Here is a 19,036-nt window from a genome sequence, read left to right as displayed (position 1 = left end):
AGAGTGGCCTTTTATTGTGGCCAGCCTAAGGCACACCTGTGCAATAATCATGCTGTCTAATCAGCATCTTGATATGCCACACCTGTGAGGTGGGATGGATTATCTCGGCAAAGGAGAAGTGCTCACTAACACAGATTTAGACAGATTTGTGAACAATATTTGAGGAAAATGATCTTCTGTGTATATAGAAAATGTTTTAGATCTTTGAGTTCAGCTCATGAAAAATGGGAGCAAAAACAAGTGTTGCATTTATATTTTTGTTCAGTGTACATGCTCTAACATCATGCAAAGCATCCTATAGAATAATTCAGTAATCATACCATCATCTGTGTCATCTGCAATATATTCTTTGCTTTGCTCTGCACATCTTGGCATCATCTTGTAGTTAATCAAAGAGAAACAAATCATCCAAATCTAAAACAAATTCTACTGTAATTTTCAACATATTGTATCAAACCTAAATCAGTTAAACTCAAGTTGTAAGAGAACACCTCAAGTCAAAAGCAATAGACCCCAGGGTTCATCCCAATATCCCTCCTCGACTTCTCGATCCTCTGTCCTCAATTACTTGACCCGGAAATGATTGACACCCGCCATCTTGATGGACATCTCAATTCGTTAAATGCGTAGTCTTTTACCGACGGAGGGAGTTCAAGTATCTCAGGGTCTTGTTCACGAGTGAGGGTAGAATGGAGCGTGAGATGGATCAGCGGTTTGGTGCGGCTTCTGCAGTGATGCAGGTGCTGCGCCGGTCCGTCGTGGTGAAGAGGGAGCTGAGCTGGAAGGCAAATCTTTGGATTTACTGGTCCATCTACGTCCCAACCCTCACCTGTGGTCATGAGCTCTGTGTAGTGACCGAAAGAATGAGATCACTGATACAAGAAGCCGAAATGAGTTTCCTCTGTGGGGTGTCTGGGCTCAGCCTTAGGGATAGGGTGAGGACGACGGACATCTGGAGGGAGCTCGGAGTAGAGCCGCTGCTCCTTCGTGTCGAAAGGGGTCAGTTGAGGTGGTTCGGGCATCTGATCAGGATCCTCCTGGGCACCTCCTGTTAGAGGTGTTCCGGGCACATCCCACTGGTAGGAGGCCCCAGGGCAGACCCAGAACACACTGGAGGGATTATATATCTCATCTGGCCTGGGAACACCTTTGGGTCCCCCAGGAGGAGCTGGAAAGCCCTGATATGATTTGGTACAACAGGTGCGGGGGTGACTGCAGAAGGTTTTACGGATACTAAAATTAAATTGTATTAAACCTCTCCAACCAAAACTGTGAACAGATGAATGTAGATAGCAGACGATTGATTACATCCAGCACAGACGGGCTCAACGTTCCACCGTATTCCAGAAAGTCTAACAAGCCAACACTCATCCCACGACAAGATGTAGGATTTAAATAGCAGATGAGAAACAGAAATCATTCACTTTGCAATCAACACTTGCAGCTGTTACTAGATGAGAGAAATGAGGGTAAACACTCTGGAGGAAACTGCGTGAGAAAATGGTGTTTGGAACCCTCATTTTGGAAAGAATGAGGGTTTTAATACCACAATTATAAAGAAGAAAATCGATCTATTTAAGGTGGAATAGCAGATTTGTTGTTCATAGGCGTCTGTAGGCCAGAATATCGGCTGCATTATCAGCTTTACATACAGCAAGACTCTACATAATTATGCATTAACTCCTCTCTCCTGCGTGCTGTTCTCCCCAGTACTCCCAGGCCTCCACCGTGCTGTCTGCAGGGGGGATCCGACAGCAGTTCTCCTTGCCTGAGAACATCCACCTCTCCCTGGCCTCCGCAGCTTTCTTGAGGAACATCAATGTAGGTGTTTGTGTGCAGCCTGTGAACGAAGAGCCTTTAAATCATTAAATGTGACTGAGAAATGATTTATCTGTGTTGTCTCAGGAACACCTCGGCGTGTTGAAAGAAGACCCCGTGGACCTCCAGTTTAACCACTCAGGATACCTCTTCCTGGCCAGTGAGGAGGTGGCTCACATCATGGAGGAGAACTATAGCACCCAGAGGTGTCGGTCCTCTTTCATTCAGTGCAACTGTGCGATATCAGAAAGATAAACATCACTTCCCTCCTGTGTAAACGTATAAACAGAGACTCAGTTTTGACTTGTAGCTCTGAGCCTTTAGGGATCCAGTTATTCATCAATAAATGATCTCACTCTGTGGTTGTAGGTCGGCAGGAGCCAAAGTTTCACTTCTGTCTCCGACACAAGTAAAGGAGAAATTTCCGTGGATAAACACAGACAGTGTGGCGCTGGCTTCATATGGTGAGTGTGGATGATACACAGGTTAATATTGAATTACTGATATGGGTGTATGAGCACAAGGTAAACAGAATGTGATATTGGTAATGGACCTGCACTTGTGTAGCGCCTTTCTGGTCTTCTGACCATTCAGCCCTTCCTGTGTCCCCTAACTATTTGTGGGGTCCTTTCTTAAATGAATTTATACACCTTGCAAACTCTTACTAAATGTGAATAAATATTACAAAATAAACAAATAAGAAAATAAAAGTTTGGGGTAGAAAGGGTCAAATCTGAAAAAAAAAAGCCTTAAAGGGATAGTGCACCCAAAACTTAAAATTCAGCCAATATCTACTCACCCATATGCCGAGGGAGGCTCAGGTGAAGTTTTAGAGTGCTCACATCCCTTGCGGAGATCCAAGGGGAGAGGGGGTAGCAACACAACTCCACCTAATGGAGGCTTACGGCGCCCCAGATTCAAACGTCCATGTGTGTTCACGTGCTTTTGCTGGTCGCGTGCTCAAGCGTGCGCACGTGAGCGAGGTGCACAGAGAGGCAGTTAGAGCTACAGGCTACAATGAGGCTAAAAACAGAGTTCAAATGACGTTTTTCCAAACTACGGACGAGCAGTATGGAGATATTCTGTTGTTTCAATTATGTGTTTTTGGACGTTTGAATCTGGGGCGCTGCAAGTGTGTAAGTTGTGTTGCTACACCCTCTCCCCTTGGATCTCTGCAAGGGATGTGAGGACTCTAAAACTTCACCTGAGCCTCCCTCGGCATATTGGTGAGTAGATAATGGCTGAATTTTCATTTTTGGGTGCACTATTCCTTTAAAAACCTTAATAAACCTGGTCCTCGGTGTCATCCACCTCAGCTAATTAAGTGTATTTTTTTTCTCATATTCATATATTTTTAAAATTATTTTATTCTTTATTATTTTTAATTATTCCATTAATTATTTAATTACATTATTATTTTAATTATTTTTATTTTGTTTTATTTTTATTATTTTATTTTGTATTTTTTTCTCATAATTTTAATTGTATCAGACGTTTGTAAAATTCAAGTATTATGTTCAGCATTAATCTTACATGCATGCCCCGTTGTAGATACTTATTTACACTTCACAATTTTTGTGCATTCATAACAAGTTTGACTCCAGTAAGTCTGAAACGTCTGAGTCTATCAACCCTTTTTTAACAGCGTTAACTTATGTCACCTTTTGTCCTGACTCCCAGGGTTGGAGAACGAGGGCTGGTTTGACCCCTGGACTCTGCTGAACGCCTTCAGGAGGAAGGCCATCTCGATGGGAGTCATTCCGTGCTGTGGAGAGGTCACAGGTTTGTTATTACAGCCTCTTAATATAAAAACACCCTGATTTAACTCTGATTATCATGTACATGGACCTTACTATAAGAACACTTCACTCTTGAGCTCTACATTCCTCCTGTTGGTCAGTATCACTGTTATGTAATGGACACATAGTTAACTCACACATGTTAATCAATAAGTTTTTTCGACACAAGAACGCCACAAAATGCAGTTGGACCGGTCATCTGTGGTACAACATGTTGTATTCTAACTAAGCTGTTGCACATTGACTTTTTAAGGACTCTGATTCTGTGTTCACGTCAGATTGAGTTTTGTGTAAAAGCAGAAAGCTGAAGAATAAAATGTAGTTTAAGGTGCTTTCAGACCTAGAGTTGTCTCCTTTGGTCTGAATCAGGGACTAATTTTGTTGAAGTTGTATAATTATCTAGAGTTGGTTTGTGTTCTCACGGCAGCATTTACAAGCGAACCAGATCAAATGCCTTGTGTGAGAAAGCTGCTCTTGATTGGTCAGAATTTCCATGTGGGAAAAATCCAGGAAGTAAAGCAAACGTTGAAGAAGAGTACACTTGCAAGATAAATGTGACACTTTCTAATGTCACAATGGAGGGACAACTACGCAGGTTGATTTTAGCGCTGCTCATCGTGGACTATATTGCTGTCATTGTTCATTTTAGTCAAACCATACAGTTTGAAAACGAGGCGCGGCTCCAACTAGAAAACAATGTTTTGATGCATTGGATGTGCTGAATGTGCATATTAAGGCAGTACAGGAGGAGGTGCACATTAATAATCCTCCAGGACTGTAACATGCTCATGTTTAACCCAAACAATGTGTCATGTGACTGCAGTTGGTTCCAGGTCGGAACACGTTCTCACCACAAATGAACCGCACCAGAGTTCGTTTGTAACGGGGCCGAGACCACCTCTTCAAGAAGGTCTCAGTCTCTTTGGTGTGCACCCAAGTGTGATTGCTGTGTTCACACCTGCCCAAACAAACCGCACTGAGGGGGCAAATGAACTTAAATTCGATTTAACCGAACCAAAAAGGGCAGGTGTGAAAGCACCCTCACACATGTATATAGCTGACCGATTAATTGGCACAGTGCTACAGATGTTGCAAAAAACGCTGACCAGTTTTTGTGTTGCCTGGCGTTTCTGTGCTCTATGTGCCTGGTGTATTTGCCAGAGCGCTTTGAACTTCTCGAGTTGAAAAAACTTCAACTCAGGGCAGACGAGCACCCCACGTCATCTCTGCTTTTTTCCCAATTGTGCAATTGGATGATTTGAGAGACGGGGCGTCTGTGGTGATCACGACAACAAGTGTACAGTCAGTTGCTGGATACCCAGAGCTATATGACTCTACCCTTTGCCTGTCCATTGTAGTAACTAGCTACTAATTACTGTAACTAAAATATAGCTCAGTAAATGTGAGGACAAATTAACAAACACAAGACAAAACTGAGTGCCACAACACACCCATGCAGCCATCAGCAGCGCCATCTTGTCACATCAACCAGCATAGATCATCTCATTTGAATTATGTTCAAAGTTTTTACGTAAAAGATGCATAGAAAAGGACATATGTAGTTTATACCCCTGTCAACATGTGGTGATTTTCATTATGCCTGTGTGAATGCAGAATGAGTTTATTGATCTACTTAAAGCAGAGGCCGTCTGCTGGCTGGTGTTAATGTTTCTATCTCTTTCACAGATTTTAAATACACAACAAGCAGGATGATGAGCAGTGATGGTGATCAGATGGATATCAGGAGGATAAGATCTGTCAAAGTAAGTTGGACCATGGTGTTCTCATGACAGTATAATCCAGTATCCAGTATATGTTTAGTTAACATTTAATATGATCACCAACATGTCAGGATCGTCTTTTTTCTCCACGCCTTCTTCGATTGATATATAAAAGAGTTGGTTGAGCAACACACTGTATTTGCTTCACAGGTTGTTCTTTAAAAGCACAGCCTGTCTACTTGTCTGAACCAAAATAAACAAAAGAGAAGCCACACTGCCAAAACTTGTGTGACAGGTCACCATAGGTGCCTGAGCAAGTGGAGCAAACACATCCGCATTATTTCATTAGGAGGAGCAAAGTTAACTGACAAAAACAAGTAGGCCTAATAAGAAAAGAACATATTTCGGTCAGAGTTTGAGAGGCAGGTCTGTCTCTTAATCTGCTTCTATACTCTGTTTCTGTGGTGGTGGCGTGGGTGGCAAGCAGTATGAAAATGCTTAAGTGCAGTCTGTAGTTTGAACAACAGCCCAAGAGACAGCGAAACGCTTGGGGGCAAGGTGGGACATCTTGGCACTGGTTAGATGGAGGGAAGTTTACCATAGTTCATTTACACAAACTACCCAAAAGTATCACTTTTAATAACACACAGCCAAATTTAAAGTCCTGCAGTCAGGAGATGTAGGCCTATTATCAGCACAATGTACTTAAATTTACCTGATGTTTGTTCAAGGTGGGGCTTTTAATTCTTATATAATGCCGGAGTAGTTTGATAAATAATATTGCATCATATTGTGAGTAAAATCTGAATCTGTAACATCACCAGTGACATTTATCTGTCAGATAAATGTAGCAGTACAATGTTTAACAGGTATACAAGTATACAGTTGCTTTTTTAAGGGAACTTTAGGGGTCTTTTTCAAGTTATTTTTTGGTACAATGAGTTGGAATAGTAACATAATTCAGTATTTTTCATATCTAAACATATTAGATCTATAACTGTTTGGGCCCTTTCAGTTGGGGGCCATTATGGTAAAGTCCAGATTATTCTCTAATTTCCTCATGCAGACTCCACTCAATTATTATGTTGTTCTCTACACCCCCAATATAACTAATCTTGACTGGTGCAGGTGGTGAAGAAATGCAGGAAATTTGTTTTAAATTACATTTTTTGGGGGGTTGCTCCTACAGATCCTCCACTAATTATGTATCTTTCATGTTTCCTCCCCCATTTTAAAATATAATTAGGCATCCATGCTTAGAATGTTCTTTTTTATGCTTTTAAAGATTTGTTAACATCAGTTATAGACCTGCAACACACTTTGGGTCATACTTTTTTAATGGAAGAGCTGTATTACCAATATAAATAAAAGTTTATGTATAAAAACAAGACAACTAAATTTAATTAATGTAGCTGCTGTCTTGGCTTTAGAGGATTTTGCTCTCTCTAGTACCTGCTTTGTGACATGTGAGATGATTTACTAAAATTCCTTAAATTTTGATTAATTAAATGAGTGCTTACTCAGTTTTTGATTGTAGGTTAATGTAGATTTTATGGTTGTTAATTATGTATTCATGAGATGAGATTTTAGGTGCAAAGGTAAAAAGTTCAAGAGCCCTTACATTCAGTGAACTTGCAGTTTGTATTTTCAAATAAAATACGGACTCAGCCATTAATAACTAGTTACCTTTGGACATTGCAATAGCTTTATTTATGTGTTCTGGTAAATTAAAAAAATCTGAAAAGCATTAAAAAGGTCTTTAGAAACCCAAAATATGGCTCTCTGAGTTTTGCAGATTCTTAAACTGCCTCCGATTTCCTTTGAACTTTGACATGAGGGTGCTGCCGCTTTTATCTTGAAAAAGCATGTCTTTAAACTCAGTGCAGTTCCAAGGGGGGGAATAGTAGTGTTAATACTAATATAATGTTGTAAGTGATTATATAATTGTCTGGTGTTGAGCAGGTGCAGATGCCCAACAGTCTGGAGTACCAGCCGGTGGAATGTGCCATTGTGGTGAATGCAGCAGGAGCCTTTTCTGCTAAACTGGCAGAGATGCTGGGAATCGGCTTCGGTCCAAAAGACTCCATTGCTGGAATCCCACTGCCTGTTGAGCCTCGCAAAAGGTCAGTCATTGACTTAAGGGGCATTTTTTCCCTCTTAAAAAGGGACTGACAGTTCATTAGTATTCTGACTCCACTGGAAAACTAACTAACTTTATAGTGCCAACTCTGCTTTAATTTGAGGAGGGTTCACTGCCAAATCTGATGAACTTTGTAAAAGTTGTAGCCCTTTTAAACTTAAAGGGTTAAACTGAGCTGTGAAACTTTCACTGCTCACCCTCACCCAAAAATTTTTTTTTGAAATTGGTCCAGTACTGAGCGAGAGCACTGCAGCGAAACAGGCTGCAGCGTAACCATTCGGTGCTTAGAAAAGTTGTAGGGTTTTAATTAATATGTTTTAATAATAAATTTGTTTGTATATTTCTATCATTATTTGTGTCTTACATTTTGTCTGGTTTTAAAAGTTTTGAGTCAATGTTAAGGGTTTTAGTGTGATTCAATGTGTGAGGAAGATTCTAATGAAGCTAACGGGGATCCAAACTAATGAAACGTATATTCTTTTAATTGTTAAATTTTGGACCTTTGGGCACTTTTTACATAAAAAATAACATGCTTTTTAGATATAATAGATGTGTATAGATTTGTTTGTTTGTTTGTTTGTTTGTTGGAACCAAGTACAAGCAGTAGATATTATATTGAATATATTGAGTCAGGTATAAAAATGACTAAAAATGTGTCCTTACTTCAGCTCCTCTGTTAAACCTTCACTAAACCCTTCTTCATGCTGCCTCGGGAGCTCTCGGGCCGATTCAAATGCTTTTGTAGAAGCTTTTTCACTCAGACAGGAGCGGAAAGTACTTACATTTTGACCGTGCCTAAAACTTCCAACTACAAGAATTAAATTAACTGAATGTTGGCGGTAAAAACCTCATCAGTGCTGTAATGATAAGAAAGTACAGTTTACACGGGACTGTGAGAACCTCAAGATAATAACTTGCTGTACAACTTAAATTCTTTTCCAGGTATGTGTATGTGGTCCACTGTCCTGACGGTCCAGGTCTGGACACTCCCTTCCTGATTGATTATTCTGGAGTTTACTTCAGGAGAGAGGGTTTAGGAGGAAACTACATTGCTGGGGCATCGCCAGAGGAGGTTTGTTAAAGTTCAAAGCTGTTTTCCTTGACTATTTTTATAAATAAAACTTGTAAAAGTTTAATAGAAGGTGTTGTTTCCTCCTCAGGCGGAGGAGCCAGATACCAGTAACCTGGAGGTGGACCATCAGTTCTTTGAAGACAAGGTTTGGCCCAGTTTGGCCTCTCGTGTTCCAGCCTTCGAGAAGCTGAAGGTAGGGTTGGGATACGCTGATATAATAAAAACTGCATCCTTTTTTTCCAGCTTTGTCAAAACAAGTGTTTAAAATGCTGACAAAGATTTAAAGACTTAAAGACTTCTACAAAGGTGGTCTTTTCATAAAACTGTGCTGTCTATACAGTACAGAGGGAAAAGGCTCATTTCATTTTTGATTAATCTGCTGGTTATTTTCTCCATCAATCAATTTACTGTTGTGTTCGTAAAAACTAGTGAAAATACTGAGAAAGGCCATCAGAATTACCCAGAGCCCAAAGTGACACCTCCACAATATTTGTTTCATCCAACCAATTTGGCAAATCTTCACATTGAGAATCTGGAACAATGAAATATTTGTACATGAAAAAATCCCTAAATGATCAAAATAGTTGCCCTTTGTCATTTAATCAACTTATCGCCTCGCCTGTACATTTTCATGTTTTGTGTGCAAAAATCTTCATTTGTTAAGTAACTAAAGCTGGGGGTTTCGGTAGCGTAGCGGATAGTGCCGGCGCCCCATGTACAGAGGCGATGCCTCGCTGCAGCAGTTGCAGGCTCGACTCCGGCTTGCGGCCATTTGCTGATTGTCACCCTCCTGCTCTCTCTCGCACCCCATTTCACTCTGTCCTGTTCATTAAAGGCAAAAGGCCAAAAAATAATCTTTAAAAAAAAAAAAGTAACTAAAGCTGTCAGATAAATGTAGTGAAGTAAAAAGTACCTTAAATTTGTACGTAGGTAGGGAATGAGAACAACTGTGTCGCAAATTCAGCTTTTTTAAAACTAGTACAGATGATCACAGAGAGCAGGGGGGAGCTGAACGAAGGGTCTAACGGCAGACAAATGGGACAAACAAGAAAATATCCAGTGGTTCCTGTGTTGTTTAGGTGTTAAAAAAAAATCAGACGTATTGGTGTATTAATGTAGCCTGAGCCATTTTCTTTCTTGTTCCCTCAGGTGACGAGTGCGTGGGCAGGTTACTACGACTACAACACCTTCGACCAGAACGGCATCATCGGCATGCACCCACTCATCAACAACATGTACTTTGTCACCGGGTTCAGCGGCCACGGCCTGCAGCACTCCCCCGCGGTGGGTCGATCTGTGGCAGAACTGATCCTGGATGGAAACTTTAAAACGCTGGACTTGAGCGGCCTCGGCTTCAGACGCATTCTGGCCCAGGAGCCCATGTTAGAGAGGAACATTGTATAGAGGAACTGGGACCAGGACTCATACCCTTCATGCTGCTGACAAATTATTATAACAACTTCAGTCTTGTTTTTTGTCGCAATTTTTACTCAGAGATTCCAAAACGGCACCTTTGCTTTTTTATACAGAGACAAACAGTGCTGTCATCATGCTGCCCCAGTGTGTGATTTTAGAGAGCATGCCAGTGATCTGGAAGCAAAAGAGACATGAAGGCATGACATGTAATGCAACAGCGTGGGCATCTAGTGTGACATAACATACATGTCAGCGGTGCTATCAAAACAGTAACAATGGCAGACATGGCAATAACAATCATTTACCATCCCTGTTACACAACAGTTCATCTCATCCTCTGCTGAAGGGTAAAGAGCTCCTAGAACTCATTGTTTTCCCAATTTGTGGACATATTCGGACGCTGCTAGCTGCTAACTGCTAACTGCTAACTGCTGCTAGATGCTTTTTAAATCTCCTGGCAGTAGGTCGCACACATATTATGTCTATATGTCACATCCATCCCGTCCTACACAGACGTCGATTTGGCACTGTAACTACCTCTGCAGCCGGCTTAAAAGCTGATTTGTAGTTGTACGAAGGCTCTAAGCAGAGTGTACCCCGTAGTCTACACAAGTGGCCTACATCATTGTGAGCATTTATACTTTTTAATTTTATTTTTTATGTTTTTAACTAGGTACGACCCGTTGTGATCAGCAATCTCTTTTTCAAGGGAGAACTGGCCAAGCCAGCAGCGTCAGAAAAAGTTACTGCCAAAAAACAACACAGTAAAAAACACTAAAGATACACAGTAACGTAGAAATATTAGAACACCTACAATGACAAGAACCAACCGATTCATTCATTCTGGTACTTATTTGTGCAGTTGTGTGTCTGCATCGCTCTGCAATTACACCTTTAAAATGAGAGTTGGGGTTTCTATGCTGCTCTGTTGAGTTTCTGTGAAGCGCATTTAAGTTTAATTGATTTAGCTAACACCTAAAACATGGCTTGATAACGACAGTATTAAACAAAAGCACAAATTCGTCTTCTTTCAAAGTCACAAGGTAAAACAAATGTCCTATGCTAGACACGTTTTCCCCGCATATACAACATGCTAACATAATTAGCATAAGCCAATGACATTTTCCCATTGTATAAATTAGCCGAGCAGCTAGCAGACTTTTCCTCCACTCATATGAAGCCAGGATAAATCACACACAAGACTTAAAATTCTATTTTATGGGGGCTTTATTGTCTTCACAGTTTATTGTTTCGTATCTGTGAAATAATTAACAAAATGGTTTTCAGCTTATAATAAACACACAGTCTGCATCATCGCAACGTGTAGTCACATTTCTGGGAAGGTGCACGTCAGGCTATGCTGTAGGCTATGAGTCAGTGCAGAGGTCTAAACCACACCTCAAGGCACAACAACTCTGTCCTGCAATTCCGTGATCGTACCTTTTGTACAGAACGGCGAGGCGGAACAACCAAAGGCAGCATCAAAGGGGCCGGTGATATTGACACTGAGATCTGGGGATGTGGTGTCATTGTTACAATGACATCCAATGAGGAAGAAACTTCAGTAGGAGGAAACTTTGAGAAAAGACTGAAACTGTTTGCTGAAGGGGAAAAGTTGACTCAAGAATGGATGGATGGAGGGAGGGAGAGAGAGAGGGAGGGAGGGAGGTGAATCAACTGCTCACACACCCTGTGTACAATATAGAAAATACCAAAGTCCTGACATCTGCCTTTTAGATTTCTGTTGAATCTGGGTGTGTGATGGCGTTGTGCAGCACAGCTTTAGTCTATTCATTTTAATAGAAACATCAGCAGCTTCTCCAGATGAGTTACTTATACATCATGTATACTGTGAGTGTGTGTGTACAGTACAGTGTTGCAGAATCACATTGGATCCCTTTTATATTTAAATTTGTTGATCATGTATTCATTATTGTACAGTAATTTCAATGTTTTATATAAATCAATGCAACAACATTTTATAAATGATCAACATTTTTGTATAACAGTGCACGAGTCGTGTCATCATTGCATGTCTCCATCTGAGACCAGATTCAGTTTGTTTTAACCACATGGCAGTACTAATAAAAACAGAAGCATGGCAGCTGCCCCCAAGTTAAGAAAGGGCTTAATACATTTGAATTCCCTGCTGAGAACTACTACAAATTTAAAAACCTCTGAATTTGAACTATTTTCTTTCTACTGAACTAAAGTGATTAGATTTTGGTGCTCAAAGATTAAAGGTCAAGGTCACTGTGACTTGGCATCTGTCTCATTCTCATGATTTCTTGAAAAGGTCTTGATGGAATTTCCTCAAATTTGCCACAAACGTCCACTTTAAGGGAGGGGTTGATTGGATTTTAGTTGGTCAAAGGTCACTGTGACATCCCAAAACATACATTTTGGCCATGACCCAAGAATTAATTTGCTAATTTTGACAAAACTTCACACAAATGTCTAATTGGATATGATGATGAATATATATATTTATATCCAAAAGGTCTACATTACTGTGACATCATAATGTTCTACAAAAACACTGTTCTGGCCATTATTCAACATCAAAAGTACAGAAATGGAGACATTTGGTGAGATACTGAATTGATGTGTGTGAAGCATCCATGTATTCACAGACATGGATGTTAACTGTAAGTGCAACTTGACTGGCTTCATAACATTTCATCCTGAACTTTGACCCTCTTGCTCATCTATCTGTTGCCTTGGAGATAAAACAAAACGCCATTTTTCGAGCTCCCCAGAGACGGAGGTTACTGCTGTTGTTACTTTGCAGTGTCTGTAGCTTTGAATTTTAATTTTCACAAGTTAAGTTGCTGCATATATTATTGATTCTAACAATCACGACCATAAAATTACGTATGCATTTCTCTGGGGTGCCCACTGGCTCACCTGGTGGAGCGGACACCCCATGTACAAAGGCTTTGTCCTTGCCGCAGTGGCGGATTCCAGCCTGCGGCCCTTTGCTGCATGTCGTCCCCCCTCTTTCTCCCCTCTTCACTGTTGATCTGTCCTATCTAATAAAGGCAAATTGCTGGAAAAAATACTCAAAAAAAAAAACCCAAACAAAACATATGCCCTTCTCTTCCATTGTTATTCTCATAGTTGAATCTATTTGTTAATTTGTTGTTGGTAATCTTACAATTACGTTAATTTAAACAACACCTATTCATATTATTACTACTGACATCAGTCACTGCAGCTTTTAACAGTTGTCAATGAGCTGTCATCTGTTTGCGACTCAGTCGATGGGACGTATTGTGGGTCAGAATAGCCAGAAAACCATGCTGGCTTGCATACTGCAAAATGCAAGCGGATGCAGGCGAACATCGTGGTACTTTCTGCATACTCTACTTGACATATAATGTATTGGACATGCTAAATCTTATTCTTGCTTACTAAATAGTTTGATAGTATGGGTACTGGAATGCACAGTACATCTCGCGCTGTCAACATCAAGAACCTTTCGTCCATGAGTAGATGCACACTTCCTTTTGCGCAGTGATACAGTTGGTGGCTGGAATTTGGTAGAAAGAAAATAGTTCCTACATGAAACTGCTCGCAACAAGGTCTGTGGATTATCTTGAGTAACCGAGTCATGATTTCTGGAAAGAGACATTGCTATTGAGTTTTTCAAATGTACACAAGCTGAGTGCCACCTAGTTCCATTATACTGGAGAGAAGGCAGACATCTCTACAGCTGATATCTCCAACACTCTACAACTCACAAATAAAAAGCACTACAGGTCAGAGGAATAATATGTATTTTGGATTTTGGGATGAAGATAAGTATTCCTTATTGATTATATTTCACAATTACGTCTTTGGTTGCTCATATGATTCAAATCCCTTCTCCTGCGTATACAACATTACAAGGCGTTTGGGTGTTGTATAGGCACTGTGCACCAGATGGAGCCATTTGTGTTTGGTTTTTATATCAGGTAACCAGCGTGGAGCATCATCCCACTTTTAGGGTAAACGCTTAAGCTTAATTTAGATTTGCATGTCTAAAGAGAGTGAATATTTTAGGTCAGTAACAAGAAGAAAGTATGAATGTACCAATCATTCATCTGTCTCTATTCTATTTCAAAACTATCCTTTTAAAATTGAATATAAAATGTCTCACAGTGATGAAAACAGCTCTTGAGCATGTTACAACTAAGAGTTCATTAGTAATACTTAAAGCCACGGAGAAAATGCAACGTTCTTGTAGAACATGAGCAATAAAAGCGCCTAATTCAAGACCCTGATACTCTTTACACTATTAATGCTTTTTAAAGTGCAGCATGTACACTGGATTAATGAGGTGCATGCATATTAAAGTGCGGCATCTACTGGTCTTAGCTACGAGGTTATTTACCCAAAATTTGCTTTGACATGTTTAGATAAGGTGTCTTGTTTAATACTCCTCACATATTAATATCATCTCATGTGTACACCAAGGTTTTTAACGCACTCAGGATCAAGATAAAGAGATCATTTCTTAGCAGTTAGTTCATCAAGGCAGGGTCTTGTTTATTTAGAGAATTATTCTTTCTATAAGGCCCAAAATGATGACCTGAAAGACGTAAAATGTTTGCGAATGGTCAGTCAAAGAGGAGAATACTGCGAATACTTCCCTCTGGATTAATAAAGTATCCATCTATCTTCTATTTATACCAGCCCTGCATTTGAAATCCAACTTAAGTAGAAGTAAAACCACTAAGTCAGCAACTAAAGGTTTCAAAAGTGACACCTATTCTGTAAAAAAAAAAGACCCTGTGAGTGTTACAATATTATATATGACATATATGACATTATTAGATAAGGCAGTGATACTCAGTTTACAGCCTGTAGGACAAATCTGGCCTGCATTGGGTGCCGGGTCACCACAACCATTTTTTGATTCACAATACAAATAAACTGATTCAAATTGGGATTTTTTTGTGCTTGTACTGTAAATAAGGTGTCAGAGTCCTTGAATAACATCAAAATATAACATGTCTATCCCCCGGGCCCCCGGACCCCCAACAGAGGTCCCGGCTAAGTGTCCTTAAATCCTAGAAATGCCCCTGCATACACCTCATCTGTGCTGGGCTGTTGCAACTGGCATCTGGCCTCTTGTCATTTTAGTGACAAGTGGAACCCAAAGAAAGCGAGCTGAGTATCCCTGGTTTAAGGGAAAGTTTGATACCGATCTGTTTTTATGGTAAATATGAATCTACAGTTAGCAGACTGTTAGAACCACTGGTCTAAACCATAGTTGCTTAAAGAGTGGCCAGTGTGCCACTGGAGGCCCTCAGAAACATTTTGTGCGGTCCCCGATTGTGACATGAAATGCATGCATTATATCTTAATCATCTACGGTCCATTTCAACACTTTCACTTTCAACAGCTCACATTTGCTCAGCCACTGTGTCAAACTGTGCCCCCCTAACAAGTGTCTGTCAGGTTGTAGAAAGCTGCTAGTTGAATGGCAAACAGTGACACCTGGACAAGCATGTCCAGTTGCCTACGATAAAGCACTTAAGATGGTTAAATGTAATTAGTTACTCTCCACCATTTTACATTGTCTGCCAAGCTTGCTAATACAGCGTTGTGGTTTTCTTATGCAAACAAAAAGATCAGGCATGGTGACACCAGCCACATCCTCTGCAGGTTAACTTCCTGCAGTAAAGTGCAACACATCTGCAAAAACATCGTGAAACACACAGAGCAGTCACTGGCAAAACCACACCAAGAGATTAAGTAAAGACATCTTCTTTGTGTCTGAGGTTAATCTGAAAGTACACCTGCAAAAAAGCCCCTGTACCAAACTTTAATGACTGATACAACGTTGATATTGAGACTGCAAACTACAGAGTGCTGGCACTAAAGATGATGTTAATTCTGCTCATACTGCAGCAACAAATCATCTCCTGAAGCATTAAATTAAAAACACCAGAGTTCAGATTATGCATTCTTCAGATTTCTGTGATTATTGTGATCACAGCTACTACAATTGCACATTCATTCCTTTCTGATGATTGAACTGTCATTTCGAATTTACCAGCAGTGGGTAAAGCACTGCACTGTGAAATGAGAATATCTAACTATACAAGTACTGAGGAAAGGTTCTCTTTGACAAGAGGCTTGGAAGCCAGGGTGTAGGCTCTGTTTCAACATTTGGAGGGGGGCACATATTACATTTGGGGTTGAGGGGTCCTCCCACAAGAAATTTTGTGCGGTAAACACCTCCAGTCCCTTTTCTGGTGAAAATTTCACGGTACTTCCTGCTTCAATTGTGCATATAGTTGCTTCATCTTCTTTCTGTTTTATTCAAAGATTGCAACTGTTGCTTTTGAGGTTACATACTGCCACCAACTACATTACCAGAGTCATTTTTATGTCTATGAGTCGCATTCTAACAGTTTGCAAAAATGTCCTCTGCTGCTTTCATGTTTTTATTGCAAGAGCCAAATACACATGTTCAAATTATTGAGGGGGGCATCTCCCCTGCGTCCCCCCCAAAATCTACACCTAAGGTTGAAAGTTACAAGCAAATGGCATCATTGTGCATGAGGACGGTAAAGGCCCAGACACAGCAAACGAAGGCTGCTGTGTCACCACGTTGCCTGTGTCTTAGCCAAAAAGTTGCACTTAAACACACTGCAAAGACTACAGCCAATGACCAACTAGCACATACGTTCTACGTCTACGTGTAAGGAAATAACTCCATACTAGCAGGCAGCAGTTGTCTTATGGTCATTTAAAAAGGGAAACTGGGAGACCAACAAGAGGGATTCAAGATAGATTCATGCTGGCAGCTAAACCAATCAGAGTGATTTATGTCACGGCTGGGTCCGATGTTGATTCAACATGCTTAATTGGCCAAAAAACTGCCGACAAGGGCCATTTAATGCCAACAGCGCGGAACACACCACAAAACTAAAGAGACGATCATCGACGGCCCATCATTGACCGACAGCCGACTGTTGGCCTGGTGTGTCAGGAGTAGGGCTTGGTATCGGTACTCGATGCCTTTAAGGCATTGACCAAAATAATCAAGTACCAAGTAGTATCAAAATGTCTCTGGTCAAACAATACCTGCATTCAATCCTTTTTTTGTGCAGTGGGTTTGAACCCAGACCCTCCTGACTCCCCTCTGGATCAACAAACTTTCTGTTGCTTAGGTTCTTGACAAACGTTCAGTTCAACATCTGCCCAGTTAGCACATATTAACACAGCAGCAGCAGCAGCAGCAGCAGCAGCAGCAGCAGCTGACATCCTGTTTAACAAACTAACAGACATTGGATGGCCTGACTCTGTTGTTAAACTCATTAATAACCATTAAGTAATATTTGCCTTGTGATGCTAACAGTTAGCCCCGTCAGGCGAGTGCTCAAAACTCTCCCAGGGTAGAGTTTGCACTCCTACAGCAACAGCTTCTACCCATGCAGTCTGTGATGACAGGGTGAGCAGTTCAGAGTGCCAATTCGCCACCAAAACGGGTATATGGCTATACTTGAGGGTGGACTGGCTATCTGGCATACCAGGCAGTTTCCCAGTTGGCCGATGTGCCGCCCAAACACAACGCTGATTTTTACTTCTTTTATTTTGATTTTTTTTTCAAACAGGCCTTTACAAGAAACAAAGTTCGATTCAATGGGGTCTTAAACGACTTCTTTAAACAATGAAAGTAAGACTCGACCAAAAACCCTGTGGTGTTTTCCACACTCCACATGCTGTGCAGCACACCTGCCTTCAATTAGAGGTTAATTCCAGGTCAGGTGATGCATTAAAGTGACTCACAAAGAAAAAGGAAATAGTAAGGGCTTGTGAGAAATGCCTCCAACACACACACACACACACACACACACACACACAGAAAAATATATGACATTTCCACAATAAATAGATGCAGAAAAGGCACCAGAATGCAGGAAATTAAGTGCTTGACGCTCAAAAAAGAGCCCCAGGACGCCTCTCTAATATGTGTCCCTTCAAATGTTGAAAGAAACACCTTTGTATCATATTATATATATATATGACTTATATTTGCGTGATCGATTGTGGTGGGCCAAAATACCTGGGCCAACTTTTTGTCCCAGTCCATCCCTGTCTATATTACACACCTCTGTATTCACATTATAGGTATCGAATGAAGTGCTCTGCTGGGATCGGTGTCACTTTAAGGTATCATAATTTCTAGCAGTTTGTCAGAACAAAATAAAACTTCTCTGCTACTTCCATGTTTTTATTGGCAGGGACAAATGCATGTGTTCAAAATATCAAGGGGATGTGTTCCCTGCGTCCCCCCCAAAATCTACGCCTTTGGTTGGAAGTTACAACCAAGCAACCGCACTGGGCACATGGAGGGTTAGAGAAACACACTGTAATGTAATTCAGAGCTTATGAAAAGTTCTCTGCTGGTTGCCAGGCAACTGGTCCTGACCAAGAAGCAGTCCAACTCAACCCCCCCCATACAACGACCACTTTATGTGCGGATTAAACAAACAACATGTTAATCAGTGAGCTTTAGAGAGATGCTGTAGGCAGGTTTCGTGACCTTTGGACACAGCTAAGCTAACTGTTTACCCACATTTCCAGTGTTAGTGCTAAGCTAAGCTAACTGGGTGCTGGTGCTGGCTTTTGGCAAGAAAGCAGATGAGCTTATTGCACAAAATGTGTAACTTTTCCTTTAATATCTTTATGTCAAGCTCTGTACACAGCTGGTGCTTCAAACACTTGCGTATTCTGACCGTGTTGTGGCAGAGAGTTAGTACAGTAGCTTTTAAAAGTCTTGCAGGGTCTCTGCAGTTGAATCAATACACTGCCTGCATCTTCATCAATCTCCTGCTTCCTTCATTTACATGCAGTTAGTGGCATCTGTATCCATCGCTGAGGGGCATCTTATCAATTCAAGCTCTCTCTTATATCATAACAGCTCATGGAAATGTGCTCCACAAATATGAAAATGCTCCTTCTGCAGCCAAGAGAATATTGCAAAGACATTTTGTCCCCGCAGCTCTTCATTTTGATGCAAATGTGAGGCAGCCCTGCAGGTTCGAACGGAGGGGGGAAGGGGGACCGGGGG

The 19,036-nt window shown here is 40.9% G+C and overlaps 1 protein-coding gene across 1 annotated transcript in view; it reads left to right on the top strand.

Moving 5' to 3' along the window:
* Positions 1 to 11,974, top strand: part of foxred1 (FAD-dependent oxidoreductase domain containing 1) — a 14,116-nt gene extending 2,142 nt beyond the window's left edge. The window contains exons 3-11 of the mRNA XM_050040864.1: positions 1,711 to 1,821; positions 1,906 to 2,024; positions 2,188 to 2,282; positions 3,499 to 3,600; positions 5,304 to 5,380; positions 7,301 to 7,461; positions 8,421 to 8,550; positions 8,639 to 8,743; positions 9,700 to 11,974. Coding sequence (XP_049896821.1) covers positions 1,711 to 1,821; positions 1,906 to 2,024; positions 2,188 to 2,282; positions 3,499 to 3,600; positions 5,304 to 5,380; positions 7,301 to 7,461; positions 8,421 to 8,550; positions 8,639 to 8,743; positions 9,700 to 9,954 — 1,155 coding nt within the window. The 3' untranslated portion in view covers positions 9,955 to 11,974. The remainder of the gene's footprint in view (positions 1 to 1,710; positions 1,822 to 1,905; positions 2,025 to 2,187; positions 2,283 to 3,498; positions 3,601 to 5,303; positions 5,381 to 7,300; positions 7,462 to 8,420; positions 8,551 to 8,638; positions 8,744 to 9,699) is intronic.
* The last annotated feature ends 7,062 nt before the right edge of the window (positions 11,975 to 19,036 follow it).

Source organism: Epinephelus moara, chromosome 3 (genome assembly GCF_006386435.1).
Source record: "Epinephelus moara isolate mb chromosome 3, YSFRI_EMoa_1.0, whole genome shotgun sequence".
Taxonomy (NCBI): domain Eukaryota; kingdom Metazoa; phylum Chordata; class Actinopteri; order Perciformes; family Serranidae; genus Epinephelus; species Epinephelus moara.
Note: the sequence above shows the minus strand (reverse complement) of the source record. Positions and strands in the feature narration are given on the sequence as shown.